The sequence below is a fragment of the Aureobasidium subglaciale genome (genome assembly GCF_000721755.1).
Source record: "Aureobasidium subglaciale EXF-2481 unplaced genomic scaffold scaffold_6, whole genome shotgun sequence".
NCBI classification, from domain to species: domain Eukaryota; kingdom Fungi; phylum Ascomycota; class Dothideomycetes; order Dothideales; family Saccotheciaceae; genus Aureobasidium; species Aureobasidium subglaciale.
In genome coordinates, this window is record NW_013566989.1 from 344,656 (window position 1) to 363,178 (window position 18,523).

General features: G+C 50.6%; 9 protein-coding genes across 9 annotated transcripts; 5 read left to right on the forward strand and 4 right to left on the reverse strand.

Moving 5' to 3' along the window:
* The first annotated feature begins 157 nt into the window (after nt 1-157).
* AUEXF2481DRAFT_38259 (uncharacterized protein) lies at nt 158-1,720 on the forward strand. Its single transcript, XM_013489934.1, has one exon. The coding sequence runs from the start codon at nt 540-542 to the stop codon at nt 1,251-1,253; it is 714 nt and encodes a 237-aa protein (XP_013345388.1). The 5' UTR covers nt 158-539; the 3' UTR covers nt 1,254-1,720.
* A 23-nt stretch (nt 1,721-1,743) lies between these two features.
* Nucleotides 1,744-4,100, forward strand: AUEXF2481DRAFT_87477 (uncharacterized protein; the record flags this gene model as incomplete). The annotated part of the gene is made up of 3 exons (XM_013490068.1): nt 1,744-2,095; nt 2,160-2,327; nt 2,383-4,100. Exons 1-3 carry the CDS (start codon nt 1,897-1,899, stop codon nt 4,098-4,100), a joined length of 2,085 nt encoding a protein of 694 aa, XP_013345522.1. The 5' UTR covers nt 1,744-1,896.
* A 598-nt stretch (nt 4,101-4,698) lies between these two features.
* AUEXF2481DRAFT_64055 (uncharacterized protein) lies at nt 4,699-5,022 on the reverse strand (the record flags this gene model as incomplete). Its single annotated transcript, XM_013490032.1, has 3 exons — nt 4,699-4,739; nt 4,795-4,886; nt 4,955-5,022. 3 exons carry the CDS (start codon nt 5,020-5,022, stop codon nt 4,699-4,701), a joined length of 201 nt encoding a protein of 66 aa, XP_013345486.1.
* On the reverse strand, nt 4,955-6,365 carry AUEXF2481DRAFT_38261 (uncharacterized protein). The gene is made up of 2 exons (XM_013489935.1): nt 6,187-6,365; nt 4,955-6,115 (listed from the first exon to the last, which is right to left on the reverse strand). The coding sequence occupies exons 1-2, from the start codon at nt 6,266-6,268 to the stop codon at nt 5,433-5,435; spliced, it is 765 nt and encodes a 254-aa protein (XP_013345389.1). The 5' UTR covers nt 6,269-6,365; the 3' UTR covers nt 4,955-5,432.
* A 226-nt stretch (nt 6,366-6,591) lies between these two features.
* AUEXF2481DRAFT_3548 (uncharacterized protein) lies at nt 6,592-7,804 on the forward strand (the record flags this gene model as incomplete). The annotated part of the gene is made up of 2 exons (XM_013489776.1): nt 6,592-6,758; nt 6,814-7,804. 2 exons carry the CDS (start codon nt 6,592-6,594, stop codon nt 7,802-7,804), a joined length of 1,158 nt encoding a protein of 385 aa, XP_013345230.1.
* A 448-nt stretch (nt 7,805-8,252) lies between these two features.
* On the reverse strand, nt 8,253-9,079 carry AUEXF2481DRAFT_78489 (uncharacterized protein; the record flags this gene model as incomplete). Its single annotated transcript, XM_013490055.1, has 1 exon — nt 8,253-9,079. Exon 1 carries the CDS (start codon nt 8,856-8,858, stop codon nt 8,253-8,255), a length of 606 nt encoding a protein of 201 aa, XP_013345509.1. The 5' UTR covers nt 8,859-9,079.
* Nucleotides 9,080-9,749: 670 nt separating this feature from the next.
* AUEXF2481DRAFT_27990 (uncharacterized protein) lies at nt 9,750-12,337 on the forward strand (the record flags this gene model as incomplete). The annotated part of the gene is made up of 6 exons (XM_013489861.1): nt 9,750-10,534; nt 10,587-11,387; nt 11,437-11,624; nt 11,675-11,898; nt 11,952-12,108; nt 12,165-12,337. 6 exons carry the CDS (start codon nt 9,750-9,752, stop codon nt 12,335-12,337), a joined length of 2,328 nt encoding a protein of 775 aa, XP_013345315.1.
* A 198-nt stretch (nt 12,338-12,535) lies between these two features.
* Nucleotides 12,536-13,198, reverse strand: AUEXF2481DRAFT_3551 (uncharacterized protein; the record flags this gene model as incomplete). Its single annotated transcript, XM_013489777.1, has 4 exons — nt 12,536-12,586; nt 12,658-12,817; nt 12,939-12,963; nt 13,036-13,198. 4 exons carry the CDS (start codon nt 13,196-13,198, stop codon nt 12,536-12,538), a joined length of 399 nt encoding a protein of 132 aa, XP_013345231.1.
* A 354-nt stretch (nt 13,199-13,552) lies between these two features.
* Nucleotides 13,553-15,597, forward strand: AUEXF2481DRAFT_3552 (uncharacterized protein; the record flags this gene model as incomplete). Its single annotated transcript, XM_013489778.1, has 3 exons — nt 13,553-13,766; nt 13,824-14,533; nt 14,584-15,597. The coding sequence occupies 3 exons, from the start codon at nt 13,553-13,555 to the stop codon at nt 15,595-15,597; spliced, it is 1,938 nt and encodes a 645-aa protein (XP_013345232.1).
* Nucleotides 15,598-18,523: the final 2,926 nt, after the last annotated feature.

Sequence of the window (18,523 nt, forward strand, 5' to 3'; positions counted from 1 at the left end):
TTTCTTGGGCAATGGTGCTTATGAGAAATGGTTGGAACCATAGGTGTGCAGCTCGGTCAGGGTGTCGTTCGGAGTCTTGGTTGGGCCACGTGCGAAGCCATCCGAGCTTTTTCTCTGAACGACCTCTGTCAGTCGGATCCATCCATGTTTTTCTTCACCACACTGGACGCCTGACTCTTTCCATACATGACCAAGGGTTACATCAAAGCTTTGTTTCTTGGTTTCATCAGCCGTGATCTATAGGCATAGATCTACCATTTAGGCCTGATCATGGCGCTCACGGCAGTATTTCGTTCTGCCTTGGGATCTTGATCACTGTAGGCAGCACAGCCCCCGGTGCACAGATGTCGTGCAGCCTCCAGGTAAAGATCGAAGTCTTCATGCAATTGTAGGTAGGAGAAGTCGAGTCATGCATATGCGAGTCTTCAAAAGAGGCCTTCGCCCATACCCATTGTATTGATTCACGTCTGTCTGATCCCTGCGACGCACTTTCGGCCTCTTAAATCTTCTTGAAACCATACAATACCGGAGCAAAAATCATGGTCGCACCTCTGACCATCGCCGTTACTGGAATCGCAATCATCCCGAAAAAGGCAGAACGTGCCCTCCTCGACGTCGAAATTTCCTCCACTGGTTTCTCGCGCGCCTTCATATCAGAAGAGGTTCAGCTTTCATGTCGACGTCTGGAGGACTTACTTCGCAAAACATCTGCCGCGAATGACACTCAAATTGCACGCGACTCGGCCACAGTTGCACACTGGTCAATGACTTCTATGAGAACGACATCCCATCTGCCGACAGATCAGTACGGCACAGTCTTGAAGAATGCACAAAGGGTCTATTCCATCTCTGTTACTTTCGACATTCGGATACGAGACTTTAATAGGCTCGGGACTTTTGCAAGTCAAGTTGCTGTTCTGCCTTATACCCTGATTCATAGCGTGAGATGGGCTTTGACGAGCACGACACGTCAAGCACATGAGAGTCAATTGCGCTCAATGGCTGCCGAGGATGCTCTGGAGCGTGCGAAAGATTACGCAAAGGCATTGGGATTGTCAGCTGTTTGGCCGGTCGAAGTCAAGGAAGCACAATGGGGCAGTCATGACCCGAATGCTGTGATGAAAGTGCAAGAAAAGGCAATGGATATGCGTCGACCTGTTTCAGATTCTGATCCAGCATTTGCGGATCTGTTCTTCGAGCCAGAGGAGGTCACGATGAGTACAAGAATCGACTGCAAGTTTGAGGCGGAATGAGGATTGATGTCTTTGTGTGCTATGTGTTCGTCACGGTCCAGTCTAAGGTGGACGCGCGAATCGAAGGCGACACACGAGATGCTGCTTCTCTGCAGTCACTCCCACTCTCTAGCGACGATAAGCATATCTAGGAACGACGAGCTATAGCAAGGCACAATTATGTCTCGTGTCAACAAAGCTGGCACAAAGTATCAAGGGAAGGCATATCTCGGCGAGAATCGCTGCAAGTCTGGAATACGTCTTGCTTTGATACAGCGTTTTATAGAGACAGCTAAAAGTGTTCTGGCAGTCACGATTGGCCGTTGTCCAAGCTTCTCTCGGATGCCGGCCAGCCGGAGGTGTATCGTGCCTTTCTAAAGGCGATGCTTCGAAGGACTATTTTGCAGAAGGCATTAATTATGGTTCTCTTTCCTCTTCTACAATTTATTCTATAGAAGATCTCAATATTCTCAAGTCCAATCACTCCGAGTCAATCATACTATTAGTACTCATCGCACTTGAGGACATCGGAGATTAAGCGCTAACCCCATCTCCGGCTCAGATAAGCTCTTGTCTCCACTCCGAGGCTCTTGATGCTCCGACTTGTTTCTTGGACTCGAGATACTTTCGTTTGTACATACACATACCTCTCCTCACATACAAGATGAGTTCACCGCCTGGTGGCCAGTCAGAAACCTCTGCATCACAACGCAGCCCAATTTATGCCCCAGCGACCGAAGACGATTGGGAAGACGAAGACGATGACGACATGGATTTTGAAGACGAAGATGGCACCGAGTACGCGACTGGAGACGAAATCTACCTTGCAGGCTCAGACGACTTGGATGGCACCGAGTTCTATGGTAATATCGAGTCTTATCAATCGGATCACGAAAGCTGTGGCAAAAGCTAACCAGACCCAAGCAGACGCCGACGAAGGACTCGGCCCAGTCATGATCGACTTCGAAACGACTGACGATGACGATGAAGGCAGGGAAACCTCGACAGACGCACCATCGACGACCAACGAGAATGAGGAGGAAGGTTCACAGGCAGAAACAGCACGACCGCAGCCTCAACAGCGGACAATCGCTCGTCAGTGGCAATTCTATGTTCACATGCTGAAGAAGTCGGCTGATAGCTTGTGTAGTCACGCAGCAGCAGATTCTACAACTACTCGGAAACACTGGACTTCGAGGATTGTTTGCAAACGTTGTCAATCAGCAAAGAGGCGGGCTTGCTGCCGATGATGATGACGATGACGACGACTATCTTGGCTGGCATGCCATGGGAAGAAGGTCAAGACGACCTAGGAGAGAAGGTGCTGGATATCCCAAAGTGCCGAGCGAGGCTGGCAAGAAGCTGATGGAGTCTGGAACTTTCGGCACCACTGAGCGACCGCAAGGGACCTTCGGCCGCAAGAGGAAGCTGGCATACCGAAACATGATGCGTGAGCTCGGAGTGGGCGGCTATGGTGCTCAAAGGAGTGCCAACAGACTCATATCCCAGACCATGATACCCTCAACACAGGCCGACAGCATCATCAATTACAACCACCGCTGTTACTCTGGACAATTCTCGGATGATGGCAACTTCTTCTTCTCCTGTGCTCAGGACTTCAAGGTTCGTATGTACGATACCTCCAACCCGTATAAATGGAAGTACTATAAGACGGCGCATTATTATGGCGGTCAATGGACTATTACCGATGCGACCTTGAGTCCGGACAACAGATTCCTGGCCTACAGTTCCATCAGAAGTGCCGTCTGTCTTTCTCCTACCGACCCGGACAATACAATGGATCCCACGATACTTGATTTTGCCGACATGGGGCAAGCTCGAAGAACTGGACGTGGTTGGGGTCACTTCGGTATTTGGTCTCTCCGATATTCTGGTGATGGGCGTGAAATTGTTGCCGGTACTTCTGATGAGAGTGTCTACGTTTATGACATCGAAACGCGACAATCAATTCTTCGAATTCATGGTCACAGGGATGATGTCAACGCTGTTTGCTATGGAGACAAGACCTCGCCGCATATCCTTTATTCCGGATCAGACGATACGACGTTAAAGGTCTGGGATCGACGATCGATGGGCGATGGTCGTGAAGCTGGTGCTTTTGTTGGCCACACAGAGGGAATCACCTACATCGACAGCAAAGGCGACGGCAGATACGTCCTCAGTAACGCCAAAGATCAAACCATGAAGCTGTGGGACTTACGCATGATGATGTCAACAGAGCGATTCGACAAGATTGATCCAGAAGCACATACAACAGGTTTCGACTACCGCTTTGCACCATACGACGAAGAAGAGTACGAAGCTCATCCCCATGACTGCAGTCTGGTAACCTTCCGAGGGCATAAAGTGCTCAAGACTCTTATCAGATGTCACTTCTCGCCACCGGGCAGCACAGATGGTCGATATGTGTACAGTGGAAGTCACGACGGCTCGGTGTACATCTGGAACATGGATGCCACATTAGCTGGCAAGATTGACGTACTGGAAGCAACAAGGAATTCGCGGCCAGAGCGTGATGAGCGATACGTAGATCGCTGGGAGCACGGTGGAGGTCGCAGCCAATGGAGCACCATCGTGCGAGACGCAAGTTGGCATCCCACAGCTCCAGTCGTTGCTGCCACGTCATGGAACGGATGGGATCACGGCCTAGGAACGTGTACCGTCCACAGCTGGAACGACGGCAACGAATCCGACGAGGGAGAGCCAAAAATGGGAGCCCGACTGAATCCTCAACTCGAACAAGATAGCCGATACTACGAAGCAGCCAACACAGCGGCAGCTACCCGAAGGTCAAGATTCGTAACACGAGCACAGATGGCTAGAAATGAGGAGCAAGCGGAAGAGTAGCGCTCTTCTGACGGTATTGACGCGTTCGGATGTAAGCCTCCTGACGAACTTTCGTTGGCGTGTACGGAGGGATAGTGGAGTTTGGTTCTGGTTCTTGGAGGTCATATTCTGGGAACACTTATTTCTTGCTGCGCTCTGTATATATGGATGGGAGAACTAGTGCATTATCAATCAGGTCGTATTCACTCTTTCCAGAAGAACGTTGCATTGCTTGAAGCCCTGCTCGTGTGACAAGAGTGTTTTTGAAGTTTTGTTTCTGTTGCGTGTTTTGTGGTATCAAGATAAAGTAGAAGAGAAAGGACCATGCATTTTTTCCCCTTCTCAACGCCAGAGATGTCCCCCTCGCTCTTGTGGATGGTTGAAAAGGAAAAATTGTACAATCGAAAGTAAAGGAAGCGGTGACCCAGATGAGCTGTGTCTGGGCGAGTCGCAGAGGTATCGTGCTGGTATCCTCACAAGGTGTGGGAGCTTCAAATAGGTGTCTTTCTTTCTCCCGAGGACACGTCTCTGTGGTTTGCCCCTTTTGTCGCATGGAGGATCTGGTTCGGTGGAGAGGAAGCGGTGGGAAATGAGGACGGGACGAGTAGTCATCGTTCGCTTATGCGCCACCGACAAGGATGTTGTTGACGGGAATGTGGACTACAATTCTTGTTAGCTTCCTGTGGTGTATCTTGTATGAGGCTTTGCGACGTACTCAGCTTGACAATGTAGCCAATGACACCCATGACGAGGAAACCGACACCGACGGCCTGGGAGATCTTGAGGAACTCGCGCTTGTCGGGCTTGCTGTATTGCTGTCAGTGGGAGATGCTCCACAGGAAGTGCTGGACCAGGAGAGAGATGGGCAGACGTACGTGCAGCGGTTGATGAACTGGGTGCCGTCCTTGATGAACTCGCGGGGCATCTCCATGATTTCTTGCATTTGGTTTGACGACATGACTGCGGTGTGTGTATTTGTGTGCTTGTGGTGAAGAGAGGACAGGAGTTGATCAAAAGAAGTGGTTCAGAGTAATGCGACAAGGTGGCTCGGCCTTGGTGCCAGCTGTCTATCAATCTGCGGAGAGAGTTGCTGAGGTCTGTGCGCGGCATGGGTTGCTCCTTCCTGGCCAGTGGCCAGAACTGCCTTTCACATGAAATGCTGTACTACTTCCAAAAGAGGCTGAAAATCTGGTCGTTTGTTCTTTCTTGGTCAAAAGAAGTGAAGTTGTAGAGATGCAACGTTCATTCGGTCGGATGCCCGACCAGAGCTGCAACGAATGAATTATATACAATGACCATAGCCATGGCTCAAAGACTCCTTACAACACCATGCATGCGAAATGGGAATATGGTTTACTTCTTGAACAAAAGACCATCGCTCACCAGATCATGGTCGTCCTTGGTCGGAGGTTTCTTGTTAAACTCTTTGCCACCAGAATTGTTGGTGGCATAGATTTCAGCAATGCATAGATCGAAAGGTCCTGGGACACGATCGATCAAGCCAATTCCTATGCTTCTAACCTTCTGGCGCATCATGTCGCTCTGCGGTTCAACGACCATGCCGTGGTTTGTACGCACAAACTCGCTGATTGGCACAATGACTGTCTCCCATTGTCCAGACTGTTGGGCATACAGACGGTGTTGATGAAGATCCGTCGGTACAATGGAGTCGGTCTGAACATTGACGAAATATTTGCGAGCATCACTCTTGACTTTCAAGGCGATGTAGCTGTATGGGTCGAGGTCCCAAAGTCCCTTGCCGAACAGATTTCGGCCCATATCTCTTGTGCGCCAGGCAGCATATCCGGACCTCTGAATCTCTGGTCGGTTTGCGGGAAGCTCATTTGAGATGGTGCCATGGAAGCGAATGTGTGGAGGATCTTCTGCAGAGGCAGGAACAAAGTCGAAGTGGACCTTTGAGAAGCCGCCCATGTCTTCGTCAGACATGACTTTGCAATTCTCTGCTGCATCAGGTTCATTGAATGTGACTAGGGGGAAGGGCCTTTCCGGGCGATTGATCGCTTCTGCATTGATAGCTGTTTACACGTAATATGTCAGTTGGATCCGGTGGGTGGTGAAAGCAGAGATTGTGATGGCGATGACGGACCGATTTTTGACAAGCGGGAGAACTCCTGGAGGCTACGCTTCCAGAAGCCGGCAGGCGCCAGCATTCGTCGAGTGCACTGCATGTTGAAATATGTGGTTGGAGAGTGGAAAGCGATGCGAGATGGATGATTATGATTGTTAGCTGGATGATCTGATGATTCCTGACGTAGGGCAAAGACCCTGGTGGTGATGCATGACTCGGGCATGCATGATGCGGAGAGTCGAAGGCGCTTTTTGGTGCCTGCAATTTTTGGACTTGAGCCGGCGAGAGCTTCAATTGATCATCCACCATCTACCATCCACCATCCACTGCCCAACCCTCGAATCTTCCGGACGACAACACACGCCCTATACCACACCTCTACATCTCGTCCAAATCTCGCGACTCGCCCCCCTCCCTCCGTTCATGACGGCCAATCCGTCCATCGCCGCCGCGCGATCCTCCATAGTCGACAGTCCTCTACCGCAGTCCAGAGAAACAGGAGAAGCCTATCCCGAAAAGGCCCAAGATGGAGCTTTGGTGAAAGCGCCGCCGCCTGTCGCAAAGTCATGGGCTCATTTTGTCGCCGGAGGGTAGGTTCGCCTCCGCTGCCTCTGCTTGCTTCACCTTGCTGATCCATCGCCACAGTCTGGGAGGCATGACTGCCGCTACCTTGACATGTCCACTTGACGTCCTGAAAACTCGTCTGCAATCCGACTTCTACCAATCACAACTTACCGCCTCTCGCGCCGCAAGAGGCATCCCGCCGCTGTCGCAACTCTCATACTCACGAACCGCCATCCTCCACATTCGAGAAACCTTCCAGATCCTGACGGCCATCCCTCGCAACGAAGGTGCTCGCGCGCTCTTCAAAGGACTAGGTCCCAATCTCGTTGGTGTCGTGCCAGCACGAGCCATCAATTTCTACGCGTACGGTAACGGAAAGAGGATTCTGGCGCAAAACTTCAACGATGGCAAGGAGGCCCCTTGGGTACACTTACTGGCTGCTGCTGCATCTGGTATGCTTACTGGAACCGCTACAAATCCCATCTGGCTGGTCAAGACGCGACTGCAACTGGACAAATCAAGAGCAGAGAAGACCGGAAGTGGTTTGGATGGAAGAAAATACAAGAACGCTCTGGACTGCACAATGCAAACTATTCGCTCAGAAGGTATCCGCGGATTGTACAGAGGATTGAGCGCAAGTTATCTGGGCGTTACGGAAAGCACATTGCAATGGGTACTCTACGAGCGCATGAAGACCTACATCGCATTACGGGAAGAGCGCATCGCAATAGCCGGCCGACAACGCACATCCTGGGACGAAGCAATCTCATGGTCTCTGAAGCTCGGAGCAGCAGGAAGCGCCAAATTCGTCGCCGCACTCATCACATACCCTCACGAAGTTGTCCGCACACGTCTGCGACAAGCTCCTGTCACTACAGCTCTGGATGGTAAACCTCAACTCAAATACACTGGATTGGCTCAGTGCTTCAAGCTGGTATGGAAAGAGGAGGGCATGGCTGCTCTGTACGGCGGCCTCGTGCCGCATATGCTTAGAGTCGTGCCCAGCGCTGCCATCATGTTCGGCATGTACGAGGCCACCTTGAGGTTCCTTGGAACCGACTCTGGTGTTTAATCGGTTCTAAAAGACGGATATTTCATTTGATGTTTGTACAAAAGCATTTGGCGATAGGCGCATATCTCGGGGAGGCTTTGGGGAAGCTTGTCCTTTTACTTGTAACAATATTGTGGGAGAATACATGTAGGAAGACCATGTCAAGATGACTACATTTAAGTCATAGGTGTTGGATTACACAAATCGCAACTCTGTCAAGAAGTTTGAGATTCTACTCTATATGCAAAGAACTTTTAGACGTTTTCGACTTCATGCGCTCTCTTTTTATAAGCACATATAGCGGGCAGCACGAAAAGTCAAGCCTTTCATATTAGGCGTGCTCTGTCCGGATAGCCAGATGTCACATCGGACGACCTCATACATTTTGGTCTCGTATACTCGCGACAAAATTTCCTGCTCTCGAGATGTGATCTCGTATGCATGACCATCGACTCTGGAATTTGGACCACTATCCACTAAAGCCTTGTACTGCCCCCAGAGTCTCGATTGTTCCTCCCAACACATACGCAGGTTGCAGAGTCAATACCTCATCCTCGAGTTCAAGCACTTGTTTCAGAATCTCTGGTTGAGCAAGCGTACCGTAGAAGAAATAGATCACCGGATATTGGTCCTGCTGTACCAGATCTTCCACGCTATCCGGACGATGTTGCGGCAATGTGGGTTCCGATAGACTTAGAGTGGGAGATGCAGAAGTATGTAGATCTTTGGCTGCAATGTTCATGGTGATGAAGCAGGGTTGAAAGTCGACGATGCCATGGTCGCAAAGTCCTTTTAGAATCAGTTGTTCCTCGCCGGCAGTAACGTAGCAGAAACTCGTGGAGCTATCTGTTTCTTCTGACTCTGCTGCTGTCACAAGGGGTGGCTCCGAAAGTCCTGCAATGGTTTGGACTTTTTCTGGTGTTGCTAGAGGTCCGGTGAGTAACAAACCGCGCAGAGAGCTTTTGGAGACCACAGCCTGTCTTGAGTCGGTTGTAGTACTGACTTTCGAGCGACGAAAGAGCTCATACTCGTAACTCTCACGATTGTGACCTTGCAATCCTTTCGAAGCTTTCATGCCGAGCCATAGTTCAACAGAGATTCTTCGACGTTCAAGATCTGCTCTGTTACTTTGTATCTTGTCTCTTGCGTCATTGTATGAGAAGCCAAAGAGTTTTTGCCAGCTTTTAATATCCTTCTCGTTGGCTTCTTACTGGGAATCACTGTTGAGTGCATTGGCGCCCAATCTCTCGAGCTCTTCCAGCAAATAGTCCATGTTTTATGCGTGATGAGCTGGACGTACACGGCCGTTATAGATACAAAAGATGAAAATGTATTCCGCAGATGTGATTATAGTATCGACCTACCTTTTGCCCGGAAAGGAATGACTCACGGCAATTATAAGTGCTCAAATGGGAGAGAGAACGTCTGGAAAGCGACAACAAGATCGGAGGTCACCCGTGACGTCGGATAGCTAACTCTGTTCGAACGGTATCTTTGACGATACGTCGGCAGCAGGTCAGAGTCCTGTAGGTAGTGATGAGTGTGGTGATAAAAGATTCATTGCTCCCACGCTTTTGCTTGAGATGCCATGTATGGGTGGCGGAGCCAGTTGCCTCACATTAAACTCATCCTAAGCGAACCCTTTGATGTATCTCGAGTATCTCATGCAACCTTTCGAAATCATATAAGAAAAATTAATTGTTGGTCGTTTTGGAAGTTGAAGCTCTCCATGTTCTCTCGCCGCGTCGAAAACATTCATCAAGCAGCGGCCGAATTCGGGAATGCCCCTGCCAAACAACCACAACAGAAAGCCAACGAGGGAAGTCGCTACTCATCAGGTCGTTAGGCTACTGGAATCTTAGGCGCTGCAATGCTGGACATATTCTGCTAGAAGAAACGTCTGTCTCTATGAGAAACTCGCCCACTGCGACAATTACAGCGACCAACTAAAAACACACCAACAAAGATGTCGCGTTTCCTGACACCATCTAAAATATGCATACTCCTCCTGGTCCAATTATACCGTGATGGAAATGTGCCGTCCAAAAGTACGATACCACTCTTGTCATTCATTTCCATGCACACAATTCACAGGTCACCACTCAACACCTCGAATCAAAAGCCATTGACTCCGCCATCCATCGAGGATTTTGAGACTTTGCTTCAATCTCACGAATCAGCTGTTCCTGGAAGATCTTTGTACCATCTCTTCGTAGATCACCTTTGGGCTGTGCACGATTTTGTCACGTTCACTGCTTTTATTCAGGACCAGACTTCGGTAACGGCTTCGCTCCAAGAGCAGACCGAGGGCAGCAGGGCCAAGTTTGTATGCAGTCCGACGAGTCCGATCGGCCAATTCGCCCGAAGATGTCACTTGGAGTCTGTAAGATTGCAATTCAGTGATGCCTACCAGTTGTGGGAGGATCTAGTGGTACTTCGCGAACCTACTAGAGATGGCCATGTTGAACGGAACCCAAGGTCAGCTTATGCTAGCTACCTGCCGAATGCAGCATCAGCAAACTTGCTACAACTCGAGCAATCTAGTGCTTCCGCTATCCTCCTGGACAGGATGAACAAACAGGATGATCGGCCCTCTGTACCATCAAGTCTGGACGATGTGGAGAAAGTGCTACATTTTCAATTAGGCCAGTTACAAAAGTTTGGCAGCAGAGTGTCAGACGAGATGAAGGCCGAGTTGAGGACGATGGTAGAACAAGGAGCGTCAAAGCCTTCCGACATGCACTTCATCAAGTACGTCTTGTGCATGAAGCTTAAATGGCCGTAACACTACTGACAACAATAGTTTCTTTGATGCTTGGAGAAGCGGTGCATACAACAAGGCTATCGAACTTCTTCATCGTTACTTTGACTACACTATGGAGAGCCAAGGCACAGATCACATCAAGACATATCACCAATACGCTCTGCTTCATCTTGCGGTCCTGCATGCAGATTTCGGATGCTACGGTGAGGCTATCTCAGCCATGAATGAGTGTATCGCGACGGCTCGTGAGAATCAAGACGCCCGTTGTCTGCACTTCAGTCTTTCTTGGCTTGCCCATCTGCGAAAGGCATATCCCGAGTTCTCTCGTCTTGAGAATGGCGGTGAAGGGAGCGAGCTAGCAGGGAACGAGAACGACATCATCACCTTCCTGCAACAGAAAGCAGTTGAGAATAAGGATTGGGCGACTCTTAGTAGCTCACTGCTCAGCCAAGCTGAAGTCATCGTCGAGAGTGGCGGCAGTGTGGCCAGGGCTCTGGAACAAATTTACCAGTCGAGCTACCTCAACAGCTTGCACAATGTCGCCAGCATGATACCCAGCCAACTTCGACTTCACTCCGCAATCTTCAACAGACTGGGTCAAATGCCTCTGGCAGAACATTACTGCAAAGTCATGTACCACATCTTTAGTCAAGATGCTTCGAGACCAGATGTGCTCAACGTAGTGCTCCAGAGTGCGCATATGCATAGCATATTGGGTCAGTATGAAGAAGCATACGAGCTTCTGAGGCAGAACGACCCGTCGAAGGAGAGAACGCTACGTCTTGAAAATACATTCAACGCGTTTGCCGCCATGATCAGTCTCAGGCGTGCTCTTCACCAGTAAGTCCAGACACAACTCACGCAGAACCTATCCGCTAACGATCATCAGCAATGACTTCTTCGTCGCGGAAGAGTTTCTGCGTCAGCTGAAACCCATAAGACAGACCGCAGATGCAGGAGTAGTCTTCGAAACGCACGTACTTGAGATTGAACTCTTGATGAAGCAAGGAAAACTCGCAAGTGCGTTTGATTGTATCGAGAAGCAAGTGGTGGAAGCAAAGGCTGCCAACAGTGCGGGTACGAACAAAACTCACGAGTGGAATACAGAATCTGACTAACCTTGACAGATATCGTGCGCCGCATCAAGCTACTAATTCTCAAGGCAAGGCTTTTTGCAAAGGCAGGGCTGCCGACCAAAGGATTCAGCATAGCAATGCGAGCAGCTTCGTCGGCCCAAAGAGCCATGATCATGCCAGCAATGTGGGAGGCAGTCGGAGCTCTTTGCGTGATCCTGATCGACCTGGGCGAGTTCGGCGCGGCAAGGAGCCTGGTGGACGCTATCATGCCTCAGGTAAATTAAGATCTCTACAACGCGTTGGATATTCATGTTGCTAAACCAAGCAGGTCCTGGAAGGCGGCAACACCACTACGATCGCGCATCTCTATATGATACTTACGGACTCTTATGTAGGTCTGGCTGGCAAGTCAGCTGAATCAGACCAAAGGGAAAGCTCAAGTCACATCGATGCCGCGTTCATCTACCTTGACAGAGCAAATGAAGGTATGCAAATCCAAGACTGAGGCCTGTTGTAAAAGGACTGACAAAGTGTTCAACAGCATACATCAAAGTAGAAGACCTGGACGGCACTTTGGAGAGTCTGATGAAGAAAGCGATGCTGTACAAGCACAGAGACGATGAGGACATGGTCGAAGAGATGGATCGTTTGTACAACAGTACGGTTCAGGAGGCAGAGCGAAAGCAGTCAGCTATGCACGGGCAAAACAGTTGAGCAGATGGCCGGTGGACACGAGGATAGCTGACAAACGAAACGTTAAATAATAGTTAGATGCATGCCTCTGCTATCTGTACAATTGGCGCGAGGTGACTCCTGAGTTATATGGCTCTTTGAGCGCAGGAGCGTTTGGCTAAAGGACAAAGATTGAAAGGTTCTTAGAGATATGCTTTGCTCATTTCAGACGAGGATAGTTTACTCGTCGGACTTCTTGTGGTAGTTGACCTTGTCGTTCCAGAAGATGGTCTGAGGATGGCCGTGTTAGCCATGATCTTTGTGCTTGCTCTGGTCCAGACTGGAAGAGGATCGAAGCTCACCTTGTCACCGTCACCCCAGAAGTAGTTCTTGGTGCGGATGTTCTGGAAAGAGTACTCGGGCTGCTCAGACTTTGGGGGCTCGTGGGCCTTGTGCTCCCAATGCTCGAGCCACAGGCTGTAGGCGTTGACACTGGCGAGGACGATCGAGGGAACGACGATGCTGTTTTGCAAATTCTTGGTCAGATTTCTGATTCATGGGTTCTCGTTTGATCGTAGGTGGGGTAGGTTTGTTTTCGTTCGTCCGAGGGATGATGGGAAGTTGAAGACTGGGAAACGCGTACTAGATGGAGAGCTTGCGCCAGAGGTCTGTTATAGACAGAATTAGCAGAGTTCGGAGCCAACTGATATGCAAAAAGAAGCGGCCGATTTATAACGTACCACTGGTGGCAGCGGCGTGGTCCTTGACGGCAGCACGCTCGCGGTTGAAAGCGTTGTCGGCGGCGCCCTGGAAACCAGTCTCGCCGGCACCGTGGAGCTGACGACGGCCGAGCTGGCGGATGATAGGGGAGCGCAATTGCTTAGCGGCGCGTGCGGTGAACATGATTGTGATTATGACGGTGAGTGGAGAGTGGAGAGCGCTTCAATTGGTATGGCTTTTGCTGACACCTGATTGACGGTCGGATCACGCACAGCGCGACGTCCCGGTGTGCTTGGCATTTGAATGCCTGAGGAAGCTGCGAGCGCCGAGCGAGCTCCGCTTCGGCTTCTTTGCTCTTGATGCGGCTCTTCTGCACGTCATAGCCTCTTGGTCACGTCCTCCAACTGGAAGTCGCGTCTGTAGTGGTTTCCTCCCAAAATCCCATCCGACTTGTTGATGGCTTCATAGTGCTTCAAGACTTTCTACTATGTTCAACCTACATGTGAACGTGCAATTGATCACCCTACCTCCATCACCATGAGGCTTACTACCTGGAATGTCAATGGCATCCGCAACCCATTCTCTTACCAACCATGGAGTACCACAAAGACTTTCCCGGCCATGTTCGACATTCTTGAGGCCGACATCGTTGTTATGCAAGAACTCAAAATTCAAAGAAAGGACCTGCGTGATGATATGGTACTTCTCGACGGCTGGGATTGCTACTTCAGTGTGCCAAAGCAGAAGAAAGGTTTGTTCATCTTGGTTGTCTATTCTTGGAGTAGTCGCTCATATCTTTGCAAATCAGGCTACTCAGGTGTGGGCATCTACACTCGCAACGCCACCTGCTCTCCTATTCGGGCAGAAGAGGGCATTCTCGGAGTCTTGACACCACCGAACTCTACAACACAGTATCGCAGCCTGCCCGAGTCTGAGCAAATCGGCGGCTACCTCTCGGAGATGGAACTCGCAGAGCTTGGCGTTGATCCTCTCCTTCTGGACTCTGAAGGACGTTGTGTTTGTCTCGAATTCCCTGCCTTCGTTCTGCTCGGAGTGTACAGTCCTGCCAACTCTAACGGCCTACGAGATGACTTCCGTTATGCTTTTATGACTGCCTTGGATTGCCGTATACGTAAGCTCAGCAAGATGGGCAAGCGAGTTGTCTTGGTCGGTGACCTCAACGTGTCCCGAGGCTTGATTGACACAGCTTCCGCTCTCGATGACATCAAGAAGGCCAGCCTGACAAGCGAGGAATACGTCAGCACTCCGAACCGTCGAATCTTCAATCAACTCATAATCGGCGGTGAGGTTTACGGTGAGAGGGACGAAGGTCGAGAGCAACCTATCATGCTAGACACCACCAGAGAGTTCCACCCCCAGAGGAAGGGCATGTACACTCATTGGGAACAGAAGATCAATGCTAGACCTGGAAACTTCGGAAGCCGTATCGATTTTGTTCTGGCCAGCGGCTCTATGCGTGATTGGTTCGTTCACGCTGATATCCAGGAGGGTCTCATGGTCAGTACTAATATCCTTGCGTTCTCGAACGTCATCTAATTCTGCTGCAGGGTTCCGACCACTGTCCGGTCTATGGCGAGTTCAAGGACTTTGTGAATGTTGCCCGAGAAGATGGCGGCTCAGACATCAGGCTGATCGACATCATGAATCCACCTGGCATGTTCAGCGACGGCATCCGACAGAAAGAATGGAACATCAAGGACCTGCCTCCCTTCAGTGCCAGACTTATGCCAGAGTTTCATCAACGGAGAAGCATCAAGGACATGTTCAAGAAGTCGGCCGCTCCAAATGCTTCCTCCACGTCGAACAGTCAAACACCCACAGCAGCGCAGTCGCAGACTACATCCAACACCGGAATGGAAGAGCCCGGTTCAACGGACACAGATTCATCTAAGACAGTCCCTACCTCGCATGCTGCTGTCTTCTCGTCTTCAGAGATGAAACGTAAAGCATCTGACACATCTGCTTCTCGACCTTTAAAGGCACAGAAGACTGCCCCAGCCCCAGCTTCAGCCTCAAAGACTGCTCCCGTCAAAGGCCAGAAAAGCTTGAAGGGCTTCTTTCAAGCGAAGCTCAAGCCGGATGAACCTGCCGCTGACGCGAACGAGTATGTGCCTAGGCGCGAGAATGGTGCACCTAATGACGGTGACACGACGGTAGGTGATGCGATCATGTCTGGGCCGACCAATACATCTTCCACACCGACATCTTCGATGATTCAGAACCCGACATCTCATGCTGACGCGCGAGATAGTCCAGCGGCGCTTGAATCGGCTGCAAAGTCTGAGGCCGAGTTTCTACCGCCGCTCGACGATGTCGATGAGATGGTGTACGATCCGATCGTGAACAAAGAGTCATGGCAAACACTTTTCCGCAAACCAGCTGCACCACTGTGTGAAGGTCATGAAGAACCATGCAAGAGCATGCAGACGAAGAAGAAAGGCGAGAACCAAGGGCGTAGCTTCTGGATGTGCGCAAGGCCGCTGGGCCCATCAGGCACGAAGGAGAAAGGTACGCAGTGGCGATGTGCTACATTCATATGGTGCAGTGACTTCAAAGCATGAGACATGAGGCAGTGGGCATTAGTTGCGGTTGATTGCTATAGACTGGCAAGCAGATACTTGCTTGAAGGCGAAAGAGGAAGTGAGAAAGAAAACAAAAATTCCAACCATCCAATGCGCAGTACGCCGACCATGCAAAAATTTCTCCTCCCCATGCTCCCCCTTTTATCCTGCCTCGCAGAAATGATCACCAAGAACTTTGATGATTGAAGAACTCCTTGCTAAAGAACGCCATGCTTGAAGAAGACAGACGACGTTGATGAAGGACGAGATTAGTTGACGAACTCCATGCCCCACATGTGCTCGGGCATCTGCTCGAGAAACTCTGTGAAGCGCTGAGACTCGAAGTCGTTGTACTCGAAGCCGTTCTCCTCGGCGAAAGCACGACCACCATCCTCGTCAATCTTCTCGAGGTCACGGGCAAGCATGCTCTCGATCGAAGACTCGAAGTCGTTCAGGTCAGCCTGAGCCATGGTGAGGTCGTTGGCAGTCAGGGTAGGCATGGTGCGCGAGAGGCCATCGTTACCATCAGCCATGACATGGTTGATGTAAGTGGGGATGGAAGTTGAGGCAGCAGGAAGATCGTCATTGGCAGGACCGTAGTCGTAGTCATTGTTGTGCTCGTTCAAGAGGTTGGCGAAGAGGTCAAGTTGACCCTGCTCGAAGGTGTCAAGGGTGAACGAGGCTAGGTCACCGTTGGAAGAGTAACCGAGTATGGGGGCGTTGAACTCGCCGAGGTTGACCATCTGAGAAGGCGAGGTGACAGATGAGAAGACGCCAGTGGTCGAAGGACCAGGCGAGTAAGTGGTGGCGGCATCGACGATGTGGGCGTTGACGGAGACAGGAGCAGGAGCGGAAGCCGAAGGAGCGCTCTGCTCAGCAGCAAGAGCTATGGCCTTACGCTTGGTCATGCGACGCTTCTTCTCATGAGACTTGCGAGGCTGGTACTGGTAGTCAGGGTGATCGCGAAGATGCTGGGCCTTGACGCTCTCGGCCTCGTCCTTCCACTGCTTCTTGACAGAGTCAGACTCGTCACGCCACATCTTGCCGATGATCTTGGCTGTAAAGGATGTAAGTCATCAGCCACGAATAGTGGAAGCAGCAGAAGTCACTTACAGATCTCGTTGTTGTGAAGACCAGGGTTGCGGAGAACGGTGTCCGAGTGATGGTGCTTGCGGTACAGGATGAAGGCATTGGCGGGACGGCTGACCTTAGGACCCTTCTTGGGAGAGTCGACAGATTCAGGAGAAGTAGGCGAGGACATGCCGGTCTCATTGGAGTGGTTGTGCGAGCCAGGAGACAGCACGGTGATGCGAACCGAATCAGTGGCGGCATCATCCTTGACTTCAACCTGCGCATTGCTGAAAGTGCTGCGAGAACGATTAGTGCGCGTTCAGAAATCGATGCGCAAACAACTCACCTGCAACGCTGGGCGACAGCAGCGATACCGTCTTCGCCGAGGCGGCCTCTTAGATCAGAAGGGAGAACAATCTCAGTGGCACCGGCGGCGGCGCTAGCAATCTGGATCATAGCGTGATACCAGGTCTGCTCGATGTCCTGCTTCTGGTTCGACATCAAGGGGAAGGTGGAAACTGATGCCATTGTGTGAGTAGTTGTCGATGATAAAGGTTGTTGATGGAAGGGAAAGAGTGGTGGAGGAGATAGAAGAAAGTCTGGCAAAGAATTGAGGAAGAAACTATGCGCAGAAGTTGAGAGGAAGAAGGAAGTGGGAACCCGGTGAAGTGATGACTGCGAGGTAGTGATGCTAGCCAGATGAAGCTCTGAATAAGATTTATGGGAGTGTCAATAGTGACAATAAATCCAAGTGAGAGCGGAACCATTTTTCTCGTCACCCACTCACTCACTGTGACTTACTCTTTTCAAACTTCACAACCGCGCAGACTTAGTCCGCTATCCATGTCCTTCCAGATCCACGCAACCTCCAATTACCTCGTCGTTCCCGTCTTCGAAGCAACACAAGAATGGCTTCCTCCTGCCAGACTATCAAGGACAATTCTGCACACATCAGCAAGTTGTTCAACGAAAATGCCGAAGAGAAAGACGAGCAGATCTTGAGCATGCTGGAAAACATCCATGGTGATCTCTCAAGACTGGCCATATCGAAGAAGCCCGACGTCGACAGCTCTCACAAGGACTTACTCAATTTGTCGCGAAAGATTATGTTCTCCACCCAGTCTCGGCTACAGACCGACAAGCTCGTTCAGGTCGGTAGTCTCTATCAATCCGATCAGACACTGGCGAATGGAGTGTCAGCTATTCTCAACAACGACGACACCACTCCTCCTCACCTCAAGAGATTGACGAAGGCGGCCCTGCGCGAAAAGCTTCTCGAGTAAGTGCAACTTCTACACCGCTTTGTACACTCTCTGACAATGCGAAAGGTCGACAGATGACTTCACCGTAGCTCTCGGGCTTGTCGCCAAACCCGGTGTTCGACTTCTCTCTGGATTGACGAACCTCGAGCGTGAAGATGACCACCTGCTCCAAGAATTCTTCCAGGTCAATCGCGAGCCCAACTTGGCAGAGTTGGAGATGCTTGAGTATGTTTGTGGAGCTCCAATCCAGACAGTTGCTACTTGGTGTAAGTACAATTCAATCCAGCAAGCACAAGGTTCAAGCTGACAAGATGCAGTCGCACTCAAGCGTAACCAAACCCGGAGACTCTTTGTTATGCAAGGTCTTGCCACAAAGGGCAGCAGGCTGGGAACAAGACTCCGAAAGCGTGAGCACGACCTTCGTGAGGGTCCTGTTTTGCGACCAAGTCTTCCACCTGAGTTCTCGGATCCAGACCTCAACGAAGGCTGGCAGGCGACTGAATGTAAGACGGGCTTGAACAACTGTACTAGAATTGGAAAGTAGGCTGACACATCGACATAGTCTACTGGTGTAAATCCCAGACATAATCTCC